This window comes from Rhinatrema bivittatum, chromosome 1 (assembly GCF_901001135.1).
Source record: "Rhinatrema bivittatum chromosome 1, aRhiBiv1.1, whole genome shotgun sequence".
NCBI lineage: Eukaryota > Metazoa > Chordata > Amphibia > Gymnophiona > Rhinatrematidae > Rhinatrema > Rhinatrema bivittatum.
Window position 1 is genome coordinate 416,009,276 of NC_042615.1, and position 22,691 is coordinate 416,031,966.

At 43.2% G+C, this 22,691-nt stretch overlaps 1 protein-coding gene across 3 annotated transcripts in view; it reads right to left on the reverse strand.

The window, feature by feature from the left end:
* The window catches only part of RNF38 (ring finger protein 38), a 589,332-nt gene extending 569,152 nt beyond the window's left edge, over positions 1 to 20,180 (reverse strand). Inside the window, exon 1 of one of the 3 annotated variants that reach the window (XM_029602782.1) lies at positions 19,155 to 20,145. In XM_029602782.1, the coding sequence (XP_029458642.1) occupies positions 19,155 to 19,677 (523 nt within the window). In that variant the 5' untranslated portion in view covers positions 19,678 to 20,145. Of the gene's footprint in view, positions 1 to 19,154 lie in introns of all 3 variants that reach the window. The other 2 variants (XM_029602791.1, XM_029602800.1) reach the window with 2 other exon arrangements.
* Between the last annotated feature and the right edge of the window lie 2,511 nt (positions 20,181 to 22,691).

The window sequence follows — 22,691 nt, forward strand, 5'->3', positions numbered from 1 at the left end:
GAGGACTGCACAGATATTACCTCCAATGATGCCTCAATGCTACCCTTTACAGCCAGCAAGGGCTACAAAGAAGCAGAGGACCCCTTCCTTCCTTCCCAGGGATCGAGCACAGCTTCTGCAACAGAAGTGACCCTAGCTGACCCCAGCAGACACAGAATTGAACCAGAGAGTCTCCTGTTACTACAAAAAGTGAAGAACCAATTGAGCTGTTCTAATCAAATACTAGCAAGAAAGAGTTAAAAAACAGCAAGTGAAATGATAGTTATCACAGTGTATAGTTTCGTTGGAAAATATTGAAAATGCTAATAAAGAAAGTTCAAAAAAAAACAAAAAACACAGCAAGTGTTTTAGAAACAAGTAGTCAAGGTCTCTCCGATATAAATTTTAAGGTTACAATTAAATGTCATTGTCAATGACTGAGTTATTGATATAACCCAGCATATTGGCATTTCTTGAACAAAACAACCAAGTATCAGATGACCTGCAAAGAGAAATTACAGCAGTAATCTAAAATTCACACAGCATTCTTAAATGCAATATATCTACTTTTGTAAAACACAAGATAAAATACAAATTCATGTGAATCTATCTGTTTTTTCTTATTATTTGCTTTTTATGTATATCAAAAAAATCAGCAGAGAATGAATTATCAGGAAGGCTGCTCACCACGTAAAAATGTTGCTAGCAGTAATCCTGTTATGTGTTTGACAGTTGCTTGGTTTTGATTTTATTACTACCCTTAACATAAAGCATGGGGGTAACCTACCCGGAGCAGCATTTACTGCCCTTTACAGACAAACAAGTGCGCCTATAAACAAAGCAGTCACAAACTACACATGATGCTACCACCTGAGCTAGGGCAGCCTTCACAGGATGATTCAGTGCTTAAACACCACTCCATTGCTTTTGGGGTCAGCTTGCATCAGAAAAGCAGCACTAGAGGCTCCAGAATGAAGACACTATAAAAGTCACACAAAAACGGTTTGACCACTTAAGTGCATGGGAGCAAGAAGGAAAGAGTATCAGGGCTACATTTATCTATAAGTAAAAGGCACAGCTGCCTTGGGCCCTACGCAGCAGGAGGCCCATTGCATGAGCACATAGGGATCTGCCCAGATGGTTCTATTGGTCAGTGCCCCAAATCTCAGGCAACAAAGAACAACCCTTTGCAGAACAGGAGGGGAGGGGTGAGCCTGGAACAGACAGAACAGCAACAATAAGCTACTTTGCTCCCTAATCCAAACTCTCCCCTCTCCCTTCTGAGGAAAACTGGAGGGAAGGGTTAAGGCTGGAATGGACATAAAGAAAACTTCAGTTTTTGTCTATATATTTCTGTTTCTAATTTGTGATCAAAATCCGTATTTGCTAAGGGTTTACGTTCTGCCAGTGTGCAATTGCTGTGAAGGGATCTGTAGCAGCCTATTTGTTCATTTTTCCCAGTAGGATGTGTATTGAAGTTCTAGGGCCCAGAAAAATTAGTATTGCATTTTCATAGGCAGAGAATCCTGGGAATTAGTACATATATAGGTTTTCTATATAAGTTCTAAATGACATTTTTAAGAACATAAGAAGTTGCCATACTAGGTCAGACCAAGGGTCCATCAAGCCCAGCATCCTGTTTCCAACAGTAGACAAGCCAGGTTACAAGTACCTGGCGAGTACCCAAAACATTAAACAGATCCCATGCTACTAATGCCAGTAATAAGTAGTGACTATTCCCTAAGTCAACTTGATTAATAGTTTATGGACTTCTCCTCCAGGATCTTGTCCAAATCTTTTTTAAACCCAGCTACATTAACTGCCATAACCACATTGTCTGGCAATGAATTTCAGGCAGAGAGCATGGAAGGACACATTTGCAAAGTCATTTAAGCATATGAATAGCAACTTACATACGTAAATTGGCTGTTTGAAAATTACCCTCCCTCAATATATAACTAAAAGTATACACATTGTTGCACCATGGGCTAGATTTTAAAAGCCCTGCGCGCCGGCGGCCTATTTTGCATAGGCCGCCGGCGCGCGCACAGCCCCGGGACGCGTGCAAGTCCCGGGGCTTCATAAATGGGGCGAGGAGGGGGCGTGTCCGGGGGTCAGGGGCGGTTTGGGCGGGGCCGGGGGTGTGGTCGAGGCCTCCGGACCAGCCCCTGGGTTGGGTGATGGCACTCCAGCAGCCCGCTGGCGCGTGCAGATTTACGCCTGCTGAAAGCAGGCGTAAATCTGCCATCAAAGGTAGGGGGGGTGGAAAGAAAGTTCCCTCCGAGGCGGCTCCGATTTCGGAGCAGCCTCGGAGGGAACAGGCAGGCGCGCCGGGCTCGGCGCGTGCAAGTTGCAGAAATGTGCACCCTCTTGTGCGCGCCGACCCTGGATTTTATAAGATACGCGCGGATCTTATAAAATCCTTCCAGCGTACTTTTGTTCGCGCCTGGTGCGCAAACAAAAGTACGCGCTTGCGTAAATTTATAAAATCTACCCCCATGTGTATACTTTCAGCTGCATTTAGAAGCAGCATTCCCATGGGCATGTTTAGGAAGGGAGTGAGGGAGCAGGAAAGTAACATTTGGTGTCATTTTCAAAAAAATGTATGCGTGTAAAAATAGTATACCTCATAGCCATTTTCAAAAGCCCACTTACACACTTAAAGTGCATTTATGCACATAAAACCAAGTTTTAAGTATACAAATCCTTTTAAAAATTACCCCCACAGATTGCATTTAACATTCAATGCCATAGAAAATCCTCGCATACACAAAGCAGATGCAAATATTCATGGATACCTTGTATCCACAGTAATTTTTAAAGGGAAACTCCCTTTGAAAATTGTGACAAAATCTACGAGCACTTCAGCCCAAAGCAGACAGTTAAGAACATAAGAAACTGCCATACTGGGTCAGACCAAGGGTCCATCAAGCCCAGCATCCTGTTTTCAACAGTGGCCAATGCAGGCTACAAGTAGTACCCAAAAACTAAAAGCAGTGGTCAGTTATATTCCCAGCCTGCACTGAAACATTATGTGTGGGGGGTTTTTTTTGTTTTTTTTAAAGATCTTTATGTACTAATAAGTACAACTAAATTTTGTGCAACCCAAGTCCATTGCATTGTACATATGTATGATACTTCTTCATGCATTGCAGATACATTATGCATTTATTTTTGAGGACGGCAGTGGGGGGTGTTCAACTTTAAAACTGCCCACATGGTGCAAACTCCATGTGTGCTTTCTACCTGCAGCCTTTGTGCCAATTTTAAAAAAGGGAAAGCATGTCCTTTCACACAGGTACAAATTATGCAGAGACAGGCACTTACACCTGCTTTTCATGCGGGTGGAATTTTGCTTGACAAAGTGTGCACGGAGATCTGAAAATACAATCTATGCATGCACCGTTTCCTCCTAAACTCATCCCCAGAGAACGCCACCATACAATGATACTCAAAGGTTGCACGTCATGGACTTTTAGCAGCACAGAGGGAAGCCCAGCAGAAATCACTTTGAAAGTTGCCCTCTAAATAAATAAATCAGATGATGACCAGTTTTGCCAAGCATATTTTTTGAATGGCTTTTGGCTTTTTTTTAATAGGGTTCTCCCCATAGAAGGCAAGAGGCCATCTTCAGAAGCTGCAGGGTGGGGAAAGGCTGCAGGATCAGGCAGGAGGGAGCAACAAGATCAATGTGCAATCACTCAGTCATGGGCAGTGTAGCACCAAAATCAAAAGTTTACTGAAAAAAAAATGAGGAAAATTGTAGGAAAAACAAATGAATCAGTTTTAGTTTTTCTAAAACATACAGTTTACAGTCCAAACAAGAGTAAAAAAAAATACACAAAACAGAGCAAGAATGTAGATTTCAGGTGCCCATTCTAGCTTCCCTTGCCTCCAAGATGTTCCAGAAATCAATTAGACTTCTGTGTCACAAATATTTCCTTTCTATTTGTAAGTACTCCAGTCCCTATCCAATGGTTCGACTCTCCTCTTTTCTTGAGATTAATACCCTCCAAAGATTGCACCCACAAAGTCTTCACCAACTTTACTTGCAAACATAGGGCTGGATTTTAAAAGCCCTGCGCGCCGGCGCGCCTATTTTGCATAGGCCGCTGGCGCGCGCACAGCCCCAGGACGCGCGTAAGTCCCGGGGCTTCGTAAAAGGGGCAGGGAGGGGGCGTGTCTGGGATCAGGGGGCGGTTCAGGGCAGGACCGGGGGGCGTGGTGCCGGCCCGGGGGCGTGGTCGAGGCCTCCGGACCAGCCCTCGGGTCGGGTGATGGCGCGCGCAAGTTGCACAAATGTGCACCCCCTTGCGCGTGCCGACCCCGGATTTTATAAGATAAACGCGTAGCCGTGCGTATCTTATAAAATCCAGCGTACTTTTGTACGCGCTTGCATAAATTTATATAATCTACCCCACAGAATACAGCTCCTAGCTGTGGCTTTTTAGCACACTACTAGAGATACCTGATCACAAAACAATTTTCAGAGGGTGGAGCTTTCCTCTCTTTTTGAGAAAAACAAAGGGAAGAATCTCCCACAAAAGATCTGAGAACACAGATCCAGACGTACTATGTCAGTGTGGAAAGACCAAGTGGCCTTCCCAATTGAAAACTAGGCTGCATTATATTCAAATGTGTCAGTTGTATTATGTGTTCCTTGTGTTATATTTACTGATTTAGTAACCTGTTCTGCATGCTACTCAAAAGGTCAGATGAGACAACAAATTAAACTAAATGAAAAAACATGAAGAGTTAGAGACATTCCTCCAGAGAGGAGGCTAATACCCTTGCTACCTCTCTCCACTCTGCCATGATGGAGACTCCTTCATTATATCCATTGGTGAGTGCCTAACTGGCTTTAATGGCAGAGTCTCTAGGTATGGCCTTTCCTATTTGGAGCCTTGCAACCCTCCTGGCACATAGCTCTTGCACGTGCACTTCAGGTCTGTGCTAAAAGCACAAATGACAGCCCAAAGGTTTCCCAATACAGGTTTATATTATTCCTAGGTTTGGGTAAGAACTTTGGATAAAAAAAAATTAATCTGAATTTGTTTAGAATTAATTTGTCAGGATGATGGTCCAGAGCAGTATAACACCATTGTCTGCCCTTGAATCATAGCAAAAAATCTTTGCACTGAACTCTCTAGAAATAGATAAATTATTTACTTGGACCCTGATCTCCTCCCTTACTCTTCCCTTCAGCATGTGCAGTATAACCAGAAATTCAAAAACAGAGCCATGACTACGCTGTGGTCAGTAGTCAAGAAGTTAAAAAAAAGAAAACCACCACCAATAGCAATGGTTTACCAATCTGTTATCAGATTTTTTTTTAATCTCACTAATTTAATTTAGCTTGAAGACCTTTGTTTTAGGCTGAGTGAGTTTAAGCCCAATTATGAAAAACTTATTTGGGGCAATTATTGGATTTTAAATCCTATTTACCCTAAAATCAAAATTGCTTATATATAAAACGTATAGATACACAAAAGTTGGGGCATATCATCATCTTAAACATTGCGGATTTTATCATTTCCTTGGGGATGCTCACATCTTCTTTCCCTACACACCACCCACTTCATCTTCCTTTCATACCTCCAAAGGCAGCAGCAGACTAGCAACCAAGAGCAATTTTTTTTTTTTTAAAGAAAGGTTCCAGATAGCAGCTAACTGCAGTGGCAAAAGGGAAGCGATTGGAAGGAATGTCCTAAATCTGCAGGTCAGCAACCTGGCAAAAAATTAATAATCAGCACTACTGACAGCACAAACCACAGGGACACAGAAAGCTCCGTGCATCCTCCTCCTCCACTCATGCTGCCCAAAGAGGCAGGACAGCTGCACCGACAAGGAGCACATTGCTGTCTATTTATCCATGCAGACCGCTACTCTGCAAGGGGACCTGGGGAAAGGGTAAGGTTTCATGCATGCTATACACCTGTAAAAATACGGTGCATAGCTCGAGCCTCACATACATAATACCTATGCCAGAGTTTCCCAACCCTCTCCTTCAGGCACCCCTAACCAGTCAGGTTTACAGGATATCCACAATGAATATGCATAAGATAGATCTGCATATATCGCAGACCCAAATCTCTCTCATGCATATTCATTGTGATAATCCTGAAAACCCAATTGGCTAGGTGTGCCTCCCTGACAAGGTTACGAAACATTGTGATTTGTCAGATAGCATCACCTCATCATATATGGTCATCCTTCAATAAATTCAGAACAGTACAGATGTGCACTAGTCAACAGCAAGACAAATGTAAGCAATCTTCATTTCACAAAATGCACTCTACCTTACCAAGAGTCATCATGGCCAGCAACTTGAGAAACAAAAGAGGGCTTTGAACCACTGGGGTGTGTGTGTCTGTCTGTCTGTCTGTCTTATAAATATACACACACAGGGGAGCTGCAGCTCAAATTTAGCACATATGACATGTAGTGTAGCATAGGTCGACCCCCTTCCTTTGTTTGAGAACTTTAAGTACTGTTATGGAATCAGAATGCATACAGACCAGATAAGATGTCACAGCAAAGGACAAAACATATCAAAGGAACAGAACACTTCTTATGCTTCATATAAAGAACTGGATTTTGTCATTATTATAAATAAATATAATATTCCTTTGGCATCTTTTGCTTCCAAATGGTTACTGCTGGAAAAAGAACCACTCCAATATTAGCTGTTGCTTACACTGCACTGTCATTTGTCTAAAGCCATAGTCAGAAGCTTTCATAGTAATCAATAAGATCACAATAGCACTTGGTCACAAACAAAAACAGGAATGCAAAATTATTCTTACCTGATAATTTGCTTTCTTTGACACCTGCTAGACCAAACTTTACCATAGGGATTTCCTCCTCCATACGGTAGTTGGTGCAGACAGAGACCATGCCTCCAAGCTGTTTGTCATGACATCAGTTCCCCTATAAGGGAGGTGTGCTGGAGGCAGTCTCCAGTAGACTTCTGCCAAAGCTAATCTTTAGCCACACTGTCCTACTTCGGTTACATGCTAAGAATTCAAAAAATTTTAGCAAAAATTGAGAATTGTCCCTGGAGAACCCATTCAATCCTTGGAGCTGGGGTATTCCGACCCATAAATTTAGGTTAAACCGGTGGCTGTTCTGGCTTTCCCGATGCCGAGAACCAGTAGGCGCAGAAAGACATCAGGGCAACAAACATAAAGACAACATAAACATGAACACGTCCCCTCTCTCAGAAATAAAGAACCTCCCCCTAACTGCTGGTAGGAGCTAAGTTTCTGCCAACCCCTCCCCCCCCCCTCCCCGGTGGGCAGAGGGATAAGATGGGGACATCGCAGGAGAAGCAGTAACTCATTACTCCCCTGATAACTCCTTTCTTGCATATCTTTTACTTTCTTTCCTTCTTTCGCTCATGCCAGGCAGGAACTGGACTGGTCTAGCAGGTGTCAAGGAAAGCAAATTATCAGTTACGAATAATTTTGCATTCCTTATCCCCCTGCTTAGACCAATCCTCACCATAGGGATATACAAAAGCTATCACTCTCTAGGGCAGGAGGTCGCGAATGCAGTACCTAACATCCTTATTTATTTATTTATTTTGAACTTTTATATACCGTGATTCATGTAAAAAATTACATATCACATCGGTTTACAATGGAACGTACATAGCAATAAAGCTTTACATAAAACAAGGGTTACATAGAAATGGGATACATTAAAATAAGTCTATCAATTTATAACTATCAATAAAGTCTATCAATATATAACTTGAAAACTAAACCAAAAAGATGCTTCAAAGGGTGAGGGAAAGGGAGGGCATCCTTACCCCAAAGGAGGCTTCTGAATTGGTCCAGACATCCACTCTATAGTGCTTGGTGAAGGAGTTCAGGGAGGCCCAAGTGGCCACCCTGCAGATCTCCTCTGGAGGCATCTTCGACACCTCCATCCATGACATTGCCTGGGCCCTAGTGGAATGTGCCCACAGGCCTGATGGCACCGCTTTACCTTTCAAGATATAGGCTGTGCCTAGTGCCTCCCCAATCCATTGGCCATGGTTGTTTTGGAGGCTGTCTCCCCTTTCCATGGGCTGCCGAACAATACAAATAACCTGTCAGATTTTCTGATCGGATATATGATCTTGGAGGGAATGTAACTCCACCTACGCCTTACCAGGTTTGCCCTTCTTGAGAGCCAGCAAGTTAATAGTCTGACTGAGGTGAAAGGGTGACAACACCTTAGGCAAAAAGGAAGGGACCGGGCAGAGGATCACAGCTCCTTTAGCAAAGACTAAAAGTTTGGATCTCTGCAGGAGACGGCCTGTACCTTGGAGATTCATCTAGCTGAGCAGATAGCCATCAAGAAAACCGCTTTAAGAGAAAGATCTTTAAGCGACACCTGCCTCAGTGGCTCAAAGGGAGGGCCTGTCAAGGCTTTGAGTACCAGGTTGAGATCCCAAGGTGGGACCAGGAGGTGGAAAATCGACTTGAGATGCTTTACTCCTTTGAGGAAATGCAACAAATTCAGGTGTGTTGTTATACGGCAACCCCTGACTGGGCCCCAAATGCCGAGATGGCTGCTGTCTGCACTCTCATCTGCTGGATCAACTCTAAAATATGCTTGACCTCAGCTTTCCATGGGAACGTTCGCTGGTCATGACAGAAATTCTCAAACGTGCGCCATACTCGAATATAGGTCAGAGAAGTTGACTACTTCCTAGCCTTCAAATAACGGAAATGAATGAAGAGGAATATCCCTTCCTGCCATAAGACAGAATAGAGCAGAGTCTTCCAAGTGTATGAGATCTTGATGAAGAAGGCCTTTCCATTCTGGAAGGCACAAGTGAGGACCTACCAGTAACCTCTGGAGGTCTGCACATCATGCTCTCCTTGGCCAATCTGGTGTTACCAGGATAGTCGGGGTCGCTTGCTTCTCTATTCTCTCTAGTGTTTTTGTTATTAACGGCCATGGAGGGAATACGTACAGCTGGCCTCTGGTTGGCCAGAGCACAAGCAGTATGTCTATTCCACAGGAGCCCAATTCTCTTCTTCAGCTGAAGAAGTGTCTTATCTTCGCATTGAGATGGGTCACCATCAGGTCCATTGTTGGCTGTCTCCATCTGCTCATGATCCTGAAGAAAGCTTCTAGGCTCAGTTCCCATTCCTCTTGGTCCAGCTTGTTCCTGCTTAGGAAGTCTACCTGCTTAGGAAGTCTACCATGAGCTCGCAATGTAGGCTGCCATCAGGCTCTCCAGATTCTGTTCTGCCCAGGTGCAAATCGCTGATGTCTCACGCACTAGAGACTTACTATGTGTGTCCCCCTGACGGTTTATGTAGGTCACCGCCATAATGTTGTTTGAGAGAATTTTGACTGGCTTGTCTTTTAACAATGAGAGAAAACCCCTGAGGGCTAGGCTGATGGCATGAAGCTCCAGCCTCTTTATGGACCAGATCTTCTCCTGTTGGGTACACTTTCCCTAGGCCATCCAATCTTGGCAGTGGGCTCCCCAGCCTATGCTGCTGGGGTCTGTGGTCAGAATGATCCATTCTGGCATGGCTAAGCTTACCCTCTTTAAGAGGTTGGGAAGGTACGTCCACCAGTTTAGGCTATCCCTTGCTGGCTGCTGCAGGGGCACCTGTTGCTCGTAGCTCATTGAACTCGATGACCACCTGGGCATGTGTGCCTGGGCCGATGGGACCAAATCTATGAGTGATGCTATGAAGCCAAAGAGGTGTAGATAGTCCCAAGCAGAAGGGACGTGCAGGAGAAAAAATTTGTTTTCATTTTCGGGAGTTTATTTTCCAAGAATTTTGGTTCGTGGATTATTGGATTCATTTTCATTCGTGAGAAAAAACGAATAATAAAAAAACCCCACCAAAAACAGCCATAAAACGAAAACAAGGCCTCTCAGGGCCTCCCGCCTGAAAAAATGCCAAGAGCTGGGGCAAAGCTAGACCAAAGACCCGGTAGTTATGGCCAGCAGGGGAAGACACCTGAGGATCGCCCTGACCCAGGGAGGAGACTTGTGGCTTGAGAGGAAAAAAAAAAGAAAAAACGGAGATGTCTAACAGCACTCGTACGTACCTGCTGTGAGACAGGGAACTACTGGGGACTACCTCCAGCACCCCCTCCCTTAAAAGGGGGACTTGATGGCACGGCAAACAGCTTGGAGGTGTGTACTCTGTCTGCACCAGCTACAGAGAAGGAAATCCCTATGGTGAGGACTGGACTAGCATGGGGATAAGGAATTAGCTGACATCATAAAAAAAAAGCTACTATTTGCATGTAACACGAATACCCAATGGTCTGTTAAATGAGAGGGTTTATTCTCTTACCCTGTTCACATCAAGGCAAGGGAGTTTTGCATCATACTTTCAGTTACCTTCTGGGTCATAGGAAACACCAGCCTTTACTTACATCAGTGAGAATAGAACATTTATGTAATAAGGGTAACCATGTATGTACGTGTAATATATGTATAATATATATCTACATATATATAGAGAGAGAGGGAGATTGTAAGTTTAATGATGCAATGTGATGGCAAACTGCAACCCAGGCTAGAGAGACTCTGATGAGACTGCAGGATGATCTGCAATATTTTCCTATCATAGCCCCAAGGAAAGAATGCAAACACCACTAAATGTAATGTTTTTAATTTTATACATTAGACAGTCAAAAAAACTTTGTGCAATTTTTTTCTGCACTTTATTTCAAATTATTTTTCTTTTACTACTTTCTCTCCAATTTATTGTTCTTAAGGTCTATATCTAAAGGTCTTAAAGGTATGAATGCAAAAGCAGCAAACGCTGTAGAGAGGAAAGAATGCTCTTTAAAAAGGGATTGCAGCATAAGGCTCCAAAACAGTGGAGCAAGAAGCAACATCAGAAAATATGTTTTCATGGCAAGGATGATGGACGTATGGAACAGCTTGCTAGTGGAGGTAAATGAAGAGAAAGCCAGCGATCAACTGGCATTGCACCAGGGGTGAAATTGGGCAGACTAGATGGGCCCCACAGTCCTCCTCTGCCACTATATTCTCTGTTTCTAAGTTTATGGGAGCATGAAATAAATTATTATTAGTCTTTGTTACATGACATGTCCAAATCATTTTTAAAAAAGCTCAGAAAGCAATAATTTGAAAAGTATTATGATACGATTTAAAGTTATATTAATGCTGATATCAGAAATGAGTTTATGATAGCACAAGTGTGGCAACAGAAAAAAAATTGGCAAATTTCACTGCAGGGACAGCAGCAAGTGAGGAGTCAGAGCAGAGAGGGTGCATCTATCTCAAATTAATACAGATGCACTGAGACATGCACAAGGACAGAGATCTCCATCACAAGAGAAAAGCAAGTATCAGGGCTTGAAAGGTGGACAACTATAATACAAAAAGACTACATAGACACACTGAATTAAAAAAAAAAAGTTCCTGTGTCATTTCACACTAGCTCCTGAAATCATCAATATTATACCAAGCTTCCTTCCATCTTTGCAATTTTCAATGAAGCCTTGTAATAGTATTCACCAAAACACCTGTTGTACTTATAGGAGGAAAGAAAAATAAAATGGTTTTCTTAGCCAGGAGATAATACTTCACTTGGAGCAGTTTGTCATATACACTCGGGCTTTTAACATATGCTCATGAGAAATGAACATGGCATAGTGCAGGGCACTTCACTAGTACAGAGACAATGTAATAAGATGTCCTCAGCAGAGCACACAGGTTTTTTTGTCAAAATAATTTTTATTGGAATAAAACATGAACAGGCAATAAATCCCACCACACTGCAGCAGGTACAACCAATACTTAGAAACCAGTACAGCACACAATTGTGCAATACAACAACAACCAAAACCTCCCTCATGTCTCCATCCCATCTTATTTTGTCATTTTTCCCCCACCAACCCTTCCTCACCGTGTACAAACTATACTCCTGCAGCAATGAGTTTTGCGCAAAAAAATGTGCACACAATACTGTGCGTACAGGTTAGCACCCTCGCACAGAAATCCCATGCTACTGAAGGCATTAGCTATTACCCACTCACCCCCTCCAATACTGGTTGAACTCAGATTTTCTTAGAGCTGAATCCTGATTAGAGGTGGAAAAAAAGTTTCCAGCACTTGTGTCAGTCTGTGGACTAAAATTGAAATTCCAACATCAGGACCTCTAATTGGGATTTATGCACATAAAAAATGTTTTCTGTGCAAAAAACATTTCTGGGTGTATAAATCATATTTTATGTGCACAAAAAAACCCAAAAATAGTGTGCATAAAACACGATTTTGTGCACATAAATCTTATCCCAGAGACTCCCCCCACCATTCAGGTTAAAATGTGGTCAACTTATGCTGAGCACACATTTTTAACTCTCAATATATGAGCATACCATTTGCTTACTGCATTGGGAATTCAATTTTTTTAACATTTGCATTAAGAAATTCAGCACACAGTCTTAACACACAGCTTATTACATTGGGCCTACAGTGATGTGATGATTGTATTTGGGGCACATAGCTGACAGGCTCCATTTTAACTTTGTTTGTTCAACTTACAGAAAAGCACAGTTCAATAAAGAACTACATGGTCAAAAATATAATTTTTGACCATGCAGGCATTTATTGGGACATATCTTGGTAGACAAGAGTTTTAACTTTGCTACAGGCCCATAACCCTGCAAAATCATTATCAGACATCAAATTCTCCCTTACAAATAGATTACTGGATATGTATATCCTACATATAAAAGTTGAGCAAGAAAAGATTAGAAAGAGCTTGTCAGCAATGTGTTCGAAATACCATCACCACATTTCTATACTAGTGAAGTACCCAGTACTATGTCATGTTCCTCAGTAATGAGCAGGTTTTAAAAGCCCAAGTGTGTGTGACAAACTGTCATGCGGTACTCCCAAGTATTATCTTCTGTGTGCTGCAAGCATCAAACCCCTCACAAACCATACTCAAACTAACAGGCCAATTCTGTAAAGAATGCGGGAGAATGGGCACTCCGTGTTGAGCGCCTGCTCTCCCAACGCGTGCCCAGTCACCTCTCCTGGGCGCTTGATCCTATATTTAAATGAGGGGTTGCAGCTAAAAGGAGGCGCTAGGGATGATTATGCATCTCTAGTGCCTCCTTGGCCCAGGAGAGGTGGCTCTGTCAGCAGGTTCAGGAAACTAACGCTCAATTTTACAAGCGTCGGTTTTCCAAACCCACCGACAACCATTGGTTAGGAAAACGGACGCCGTTAAAATTGAGCAGCTGTTCTCCTAACAGGACCAGCCGGCACATTTTTTTTTTACATTTTTGGTTCCTCTGACAATATCGCCAGGATATTAAGTCAGAGGGTGTACAGAACAGCAGTTTTTTCTGCTTTTCTATACACTTTTTTGGGCTGCTCATAAATTAATGCCTGCCCTTGACACGCTAAACTTCTTACAGTATAAGAGGTAATAGACTCGCATTGAAAACATGCGGCCGAACACATGTTAAACAGTGCACATGGCCAAGAACAATTTAGAGAATAGGCCTGTATCTGTGAGTAAACCACTAGCCTGAGAACATTTGTAGTCTCTCTGGAACTGAATGATATACTCACACTTATGGTATAACTTAATACTACTTTAGGTTAATAGTAACTTATTACACCACTAGTGATTTATCCTCTCTATCCACAGTTATCTCTAACCCAGGAGTTCTCAACAAAAATGACAATTTTTCCCTAAAATTAACATAAGAACATAAGAAATTGCCATGCTGGGACAGACCAAGGGTCCATCAAGCCCAGCATCCTGTCTCCAACAGAGGCCAAAAACCAGGCCACAAGAACCTGGCAATTACCCAAACACTAAGAAGAATCCATGTTACTGATGCAATTAATAGCAGTGGCTTATCCCTAAGTATAATTGATTAATAGCCATTAATGGACTTCTCCTCCAAGAACTTATCCAAACCTTTTTTAAACCCAGCTACACTAACTGCACTAACTACCTTCTCTGGCAACAAATTCCAGAGCTTTATTGTGCGTTGAGTGAAAAAGAATTTTCTCCGATTAGTCTTAAATGTGTTACTTGCTAACTTCATGGAATGCCCCCTAGTCCTTCTATTATTCGAAAGTGTAAATAACCGAGTCACATCTACTCGTTCAAGACCTCTCATGATCTTAAAGACCTCTATCATATCCCCCTCAGCCGTCTCTTCTCCAAGCTGAACAGCCCTAACCTCTTCAGCCTTTCCTCATAGGGGAGCTGTTCCATCCCCTTTATCATTTTGGTTGCCCTTCTCTGTACCTTCTCCATCGCAACTATATCTTTTTTTTTTTTTTTTTTTTTTTTTTTTTTTTAATTCTTTATTTCTGATTTCAATTCACAAAACAAAAAATCAAAACATCTATTATAATTTCATACAATGAAATTATTTTCAAGGAAAGGGGATTAACATATTTCTAATTACTTCCCAACAGTTCAAATTAGCATTACATAAAGCAAATCTCCCCTTCCCATTTACCAAACAATATAGGGGAATTGCTAATGAGCATAATTCTAAAAGAAAAAGAAGATATAATTACAAGCATATAGTAACAGAAACTGGTCAGGCCAATTTACTAAACCAAACAGTTATTGCTGGCTAACATTACTTTCCTCATCACCTCGGGCCCTTTGGCCTTCTAAAAATTTTTCCAAATCAGAAGGTTCATAGTATATATATTTTTTCCCCCTCACCCACATCAGACATTTACAGGGAAATCTTATTACAGTTCGTATCCCATAAGTTTTAGCTATATTTGCTAAGGTAATGAATTTTTTCCGCCTGACTTGGGTGTCCCTTGCTATGTCTGGATAGATCCAGATTCTCTGGCCCAAGTAGAGCGAGGTCCTATTAGACATATAAACCTTAAGAATTTTATCTCTGTCCAACTATATCTTTTTTAAGATGCGGTGACCAGAATTGTAAACAGTATTCAAGGTGCGGTCTCACCATGGAGCGATACAGAGGCATTATGACATTTTCCGTTCTATTAACCATTCCCTTCCTAATAATTCCTGGGTACTTCACTAGTATAGAAATAAGTACTGGGTACTTCACTAGTACCCAGTACTGGGTACTTCACTAGTATAGAAATGTGGTGATTGTATACATATGGACTGCGGTACTCCACTGTTTACCCTTTTCCACTGAGAATATTGACCATTTAATCCTACTCTCTGTTTCCTGTCTTTTAACCAGTTTGTAGTCCACGAAAGGACATCGCCTCCTATCCCATGACTTTTTAGTTTTCGTAGAAGCCTCTCATGAGGGACTTTGTCAAACGCCTTCTGAAAATCCAAATACACTACATCTACCGGTTCACCTTTATCCACATGTTTATTAACCCCTTCAAAAAAATGAAGCAGATTTGTTAGGCAAGACTTCCCTTGGGTAAATCCATGTTGACTGTGTCCCATTAAATCATGTCTTTCTATATGCTCTACAATTTTGATCTTGAGAATAGTTTCCACTATTTTTCCCGGCACTGAAGTCAGGCTCACTGGTCTATAATTACCCGGATCGCCCCTGGAGCCTTTTTTAAATATTGGGGTTACATTGGCCACCCTCCAGTCTTCAGGTACAATGGATGATTTTAATGATAGGTTACAAATTTTAACTAATAGATCAGAAATTTCATTTTTTAGTTCCTTCAGAACTCTAGGATGCATACCATCCGGTCCAGGTGATTTGCTACTCTTTAGTTTGTCAATCTGGCCTACTACATCTTCCAGGTTCACAGTGATTTCGTTCAGTTCGTCTGATTCATCACCCCTGAAAACCATCTCCGGAACTGGTATCTCCCCAACATCCTCATTAGTAAACACGGAGGCAAAGAATTCATTTAGTCTTTCTGCAATGGCCTTATCTTCCGTAAGAGCCCCTTTAACCCCTCTGTCATCTAATGGTCCAACCGACTCCCTCACAGGTTTCTTGCTTTGGATATATTTTAAAAAGTTTTTATTATGAGTTTTTGCCTCTATGGCTAACTTCATTTCAAATTCTCTCTTCGCCTGTCTTATCAATGTTTTACACTTACCTTGACACTGCTTATGTTTTATCCCATTTTCTTCAGATGGATCCTTCTTCCAATTTTTGAAGGATGTTTTTTTGGCTAAAATAGCCTCTTTCACCTCACCTTTTAACCATGACGGTAATCGTTTTGCCTTCCTTCCACCTTTCTTAATGCGCGGAATACATATGGACTGCGCCTCTAGGATTGTATTTTTAAACAATGTCCAAGCCTGTTGAACACTTTTAACCTTTGCAGCTGCACCTTTCAGTTTTTTTCTAACTATTTTCCTCATTTTATCAAAGTTTCCCTTTTTAAAATTTAGTGTTAGAGCTGCAGATTTACTTATTGTCCCCCTTCCAGTTATTAGTTTAAATTTGATCATGTTATGATCACTGTTGCCAAGTGGCCCCACCATCGTTACTTCTTTCACCAAATGTTGCATTCCACTAAGAATTAAATCTAAAATAGCTCCCTCTCTTGTAGGTTCCTGAACCAATTGCTCCATGAAGCAGTCATTTATTACATCCAGGAACTTTATGTCTCTAGCAAGTCCTGATGTTACATTTAACCAGTCAATATTGGGGTAATTGAAATCTCCCATTATTATTGCACTGCCAAATTGGTTTGCTTCCCTGATTTCTCTTAGCATTTCATCATCTGTCTGACCATTTTGTCCAGGTGGACGGTAGTATACTCCTATCACTATACTCTTACCCAACACACATGGGATTTCTACCCATATAGATTCTACTGAGCATTTACTCTCTTGTATGATCTTTATCCTGTTAGACTCTATACCCTCCCGGACATAAAGTGCCACACCCCCACCAAGCTGATCCTCCCTATCATTGCGATATAATTTGTACCCTGATATAGCACTGTCCCATTGGTTATCCTCCTTCCACCAAGTCTCTGTGATGCCAATTATGTCAATCTCATCATTTGCTGCTAAACACTCTAACTCTCCCATCTTACTTCTTAGACTTCTGGCATTGGCATACAGACATTTAAAAGTGTGGTTTTGGCTTGTTTTAACAACCTACTTTTCAGTTGTTTGGGATAATTCGGTAATCATTAGCTTTGGTGATTTTTTACATATAGGCATATGAACTATGTTTGCTTTTGATGGAACCTCTCTGTTGGGATGTCCTAACTCTCCTGTTTCATTAGTATCCTTCAAGGATACATTTCTCCGAACCATGCACTGCTGAGTGACTGTCGGCTTTCCCCCTTGTTCTAGTTTAAAAGCTGCTCTATCTCCTTTTTGAAAGTTAGTGCCAGCAGCTTGGTTCCACTCTGGTTAAGGTGGAGCCAGTCCTTTCGGAAAAGTCTCCCCTTTCCCCAAAAGTTTCCCCAGTTCCTTACAAACCTGAATCCCTCTTCCCTGCACCATCGTCTCATCCACGCATTGAAACTCTGGAGCTCTGCCTGCCTTTGGGGACCTGCACGTGGAACAGGGAGCATTTCAGAGAATGCCACCCTGGAGGTTCTGGATTTCAGCTTCCTACCTAAAATCCTAAATTTGGCTTCCAGAACCTCTCACCCACATTTTCCTATGTCGTTGGTGCCCACATGTACCACGACAGCCGGCTCCTCCCCAGCACTGTCTATAATCCTATCTAGGTGACGCGTGAGGTCTGCCACCTTCGCACCAGGCAGGCAAGTTACCAGGCGGTCCTCACGTCCACCAGCCACCCTGCTATCTACATTTCTAATAATTGAATCACCAACTATGATGGCCGGCCTAACCCTTCCCTCCTGGGCAGTAGCCCTGGGAGATTTGTCCTCAGTGCAAGAGGACAATACATTACCTGGAGAGCAGGTCCTTGCTACAGGATCAAATCCATTGGTGCTGCACTTGAGAAACACTGCTCTAACGTTTTACTTAAACTATTACCTGACCAACCTGTCAACTTATTTACAATGAAACAAAAATATAAATCTCAGGAACTGCTTAGAGCTTAGCAAAACTTGTCACATATTTGTAGCAAAGCAACAGAGATTCCACTTCTCCAGCTGCCCGAGCTTCAACTATAATCTTTAAAAACATATCATGCAAAAACCAGCAAGTAGCATACTAAATCCAGGGGCAGCTGAATACTTAACTTTCCACCATATGAAAAGAGACACTGGCATGCCCATTTCAACCAAAAATATCATCTAAGCTAGTTCAAATATCTTTTTCTGGCATATGGCGAAAAATATTAGTCAAATATCTTCCGATATTCAGCCACTGACAGGGCTCAGGGAATTTACAGAATAGAGACCAGGTAGCCTAGCCTTTTTGTCCTATGGCACGATTAATGGCTTTGTTTACATTTTCTTTACAAGCTTGAAATATTCCTCCGACATGGACCGAAAGTCATACTGAGTTATTTCAGTAATATTATATAAACAGCAGAAAAGCTAGTTGTAACCCATGTTTCAAAGAAACAGTAACAAATATAAGCAAAGGTACTGTTAGACACTGCCACACCACAATCGAGAAATACTGCAGATATAACTGGTGAAAGCACATTATGGCCAAACCAATACTTACTTGTTCATACTTTTTTGCATATCCAAATTGTGCAGATTACAGATCTTTAGGGGTTTAATAAGGGAAGAAAGTGAAACTGTCCATTTGTGATAGCTGCCCCTAACAATTATAAGTAAAAAAAAAATAAAAAAAACTTGAATTCCTCATTAAAAGTGGACATTAATAGGTTTCCTTAATATTGCTCAACCAAGAACGTGTTCCTCTACATTTTTCTTTACAGTCGAAAACAGACAAGGAGCAGGAATTAGCACATTTTCTTGACATCACCCAATAAACACAGGAGGGAGTGTGTTAGATCCATAATTTAATAACACAGTTTGTGGTTCGAACACTGCTCCTTCAGATTATACGCATGGATTATTAAAAACACTGCATATAGAACTAAAAGAAAACAATGCGATATAGAGACAAATGAAAGAGCATTCATCATCTGACCTTTTAAAAAGCGGGACTCTGTTATTAGGACCGGACTTAGCATATCCTCGGGAAAGATCCCCCACCCCCACCCCCACCGGACGTCTCGTGCACTCCGCGCTGGCGCTAAAACTTGAAAACTCAGCAGGGGCGCGCGCTGCCCTTCACAGTACAAATTGCGCACGAGCCACTCACCTGGTGCCGGGACCCGCGGCTGCTGAGCGCTGCTCTCAGAGGGGTTGTCGCTGCTGTTCCCTCTCCGGTCTGACACTTGAAGGGGATTCTCCCGGTCTGGCCCGTGTTGCAGCTGCTGGAAGTGCGCGGCCGGGGCGGCTCCGTGTAGGGCGGGCAACGGCGGGTACAACTGCTGGGTCAAGAAGCCGGAGCGAGAGCGAGACCTGGTGCGGGGGTGCTCCAAGAGAAGGAAAGAGGAGGCCGAGGGGTGTGGGGGAGAAGGGGAGGTGGCAAAGGAGTGCAAAAACGGGGACGGCGGAGAGAAAGAGAGGGGAGGAGGTGGAGGGGAGGCCGTTGGCGGCGGCAGCCTGCCTGCAGCCTCAGCTCCTGCCTGACTTGCGTCGAGCCCCGTGCTGGCCCGCTCCTCTCCGGTCCCACCGCTCCCTGGTGACTGCTGCTGCTGCTGCTGCTTGGGGTCCCGCAGCCGAGAGAAGAGGCGGGAGTCCGGCGGCGGCTGCTGCATGGAGCCGGTAGCGATTGGCATCTGCACGTCGGCGGGGAAATAGTGACGGGCGAGGAGGCAAAGAGAGGAAAGAAAACCCAATCCTGGAACTGCTGGCGGGGGAAAAAGCCAAAACCAGCAGGAGGAAGCGAGAGCCCAGTCAACTCAGTGCACGCAGTCTCGGAGCAAAGTACGGAAGGAAAACAAACTCAGCAGGAGCTCCCGTCGCCAACAAAATGTGGATTTCTGGCCCTGGATCCTCAGCCGCGGGGTTGGCTTTTAAGGCAGTGAAACGCTGGCTTCCTAGGGTTTCTACCCTCTCTCTGTAAATCACAAATCGGTCCCCTCCCGAAATAGTATTAGATTCGCAGCAGTGCTCCGAGGAGAAAAGGGGGCTGGTCGGGGGCAGCAGTACGGGTGCCTTCTCTTAATCCAATTTCTCCCACGAAGACCAAATAGGCAACAGAAGTGGCCGATCCAAAGGCGCTCCTGCCCCAGGTCCAGGGCCGGAAAGCTGCCTTTGTTTGTTGCGAGAGCGGCGCTGCCTCCTGCTCCTCCCGGCCCTTTGTATCCGAAGCTCTGGGGGTGGCTCGCGCTCCTCGGCCGCCGCCAATCGCGATTGTTCCTCCGAGTTCTTCTCTGTGTTCTGTCACAGCCGCCCGAGAAGGAGGAGGGCGCCGCGCGGCCCCAGCCGCCAGCATAAATTACAGCAGCGGCAGTGAAGAGAGAGCGCAGCCTGCGCCTCACTCACTTCCGCAGCGGGCCGGTCTCCAGCGGGGGCGGGGGAGAGGGTCAGAGCTCGCCTGAACAGGAAAGAAGGCACTTTCCCCTCCCAGTTGTCTCTTACTCTTATCTCCACCACCAAAAACTTTGGAGGTCATGGATACCCCCTAGGTGGCCAACGGCGCATAACACAGCCCCCGCCCTTTGCCTCCCTTCTCTAATTTTATTTGTAAAAGGGGTCCCAGCTTTTATCCCTTGGGACCCCTGTAGTGAAGAACTCTGAACGGTGGAACACAATCCAAGGAGTGGGGGAGGTAGAGCAGTTAGTATAGTTGGTTGAAACAGAAAAGGTAATACATGGTTCAAGGCAGGGCATGGGCAGACAAATAGCAGCAGGAGAAAGGAAGGGAGGCAACAGAGGTTTTACTACATGGCTGGAAATCCTGTTTGTTTCGTTTGATATAAGATCACAATGACATTGCTTATAAGGAATGAGGAGTATGGCTGGTCCAGTCCAGTACTAACATAGAGATCCCAAGGTCAATGTGTCAGCCTGGTTCAGAGCAAGGGAAGCAGGAGAGGAGATTGGTCCACAGATACAGCCAATGAAAAGCAGCTGGATACTAGGTACATGGGGTGGCCTGTGAAGTAGATCTCTTGGTTAAGCAGGCTGAAATGACCTGGAAGAAGCTGCTTGTGTCTATGATGCATGAATTTATGGAATTAGATTAGCACAGTATAGACTGGGCAGCAGGTTTTCCTGTTGCCACATGATATTACAATTTTTACCACATGGCATTAGTGCCTATGGTATGGGAATAAAAAAGAAGCGGATAGAGTCTCAGGACAGCGAAGGACTGGAGGAGAGAAATTGGAAGGCATGTCAGGGGTCAGGTGACCTGATTGTGATGCAGACAGAGTGGTGTGGGTCCAGATAGAAATTCAGACACACAAAGAGCAGCAGGGTACACGAGAGATCCAGATGTTGAGCTTCAAGGGACCAGATAGAGTTCCAGACAGAGCAGGTGTGGCCAGGGACCTGAGAGAGAGATAGCAGAGAGCAGCATGGATATAAAATAAGGCAGGGCAGAGGGCCCTCATGGACCCAGAGATCAAGTGAACTACTGGACTGCTGGAACATGAGAGGGTAACCTGCATGGGATTGGCAGCTGTTATCCTTAACAGAAGGTATGGGGTAACTGCACGAACAGCAGTTACTACCCTAATCAGAAGGTATGGGGGTAACTGCACAGAATGGCAGTTGCTACTCTTAACTGAAAGTATGGGCCCTTGTGAACCCAGACATTGTGGGATTCAGGAATAGAAAAGTATGTTGGGTGTGATTGTGTGCACACACAGCAGATTCACACACACAACAGGTTCAGGAAGCAAGGAATAGAGAAAGTAAATTTGGTGTGAGTGTTGTGTGCACACACAGTAGATTCAGGAGGCAGAAGGCCCAGGGATCAGGTGGACTGCAGGAACAGAGAACATAAGTATGGCATGAGTGTTTGAGAGCACACACACAATTACATGGACTGGAAGGGAATGGGTGAGAGCGGAATACATCTAAGATGATTGATTTTAAAGAGAAAAATGCGGTGAGAGTCATATTAATATCTAAGTTTTATAAGCAAATTATTTACATTTATTAAGTCAGGAGCAAGGACATACAGCTATCAGTAGTGAATTATTGCAGCATGTGGAATGGGGGCTTTTGGCAACAAGCAAGAAGCAGTAAAACAGATTATCTGAATTTGCTAGTTGTATTATTAGTGCATTATATAAAAAGCTATTTTCGATATACAAAAAACAAGAAAATGGTTGCGTTCCCCAGCAATACAAAACTGCAATTTTTATTAAAAAGATCTGGTTCTATAAAAGGATCTGACCTGTAGCAAATTCCATAGTTAGGGGTTAATGGAAGAATATGATGAGAGCAGGCACAATGGGGTTTTTAAGTAGGGGGGAGGGGAGAGAGACATGGTAGGTATATGTATTGTATATAGACAAATATATATAACTAGCTTACATTATATGATAGATTCTGAATTGTTTAGCTAGGATAGGATATATATTTAATGAACTTTTCACTACCAAGCTTGCCTACAAGCTGTATCCTACTATCCTTCAAGGGGTTAACAAATGACAACAGTATAAGAAAATAACTCAGTTACATTTTGCTACCTTGTTTGTCAAGGTTATTTTGATGTTAAATTATAACTTAAGGGACAAGGAGATTGATTTAATTTATAATACTAGTAATCTTTCAGTGAGATAGCTGATTAATCCAAGGATGGTTTCATTTACAACGCTAGCCATTGTCTCCTTTC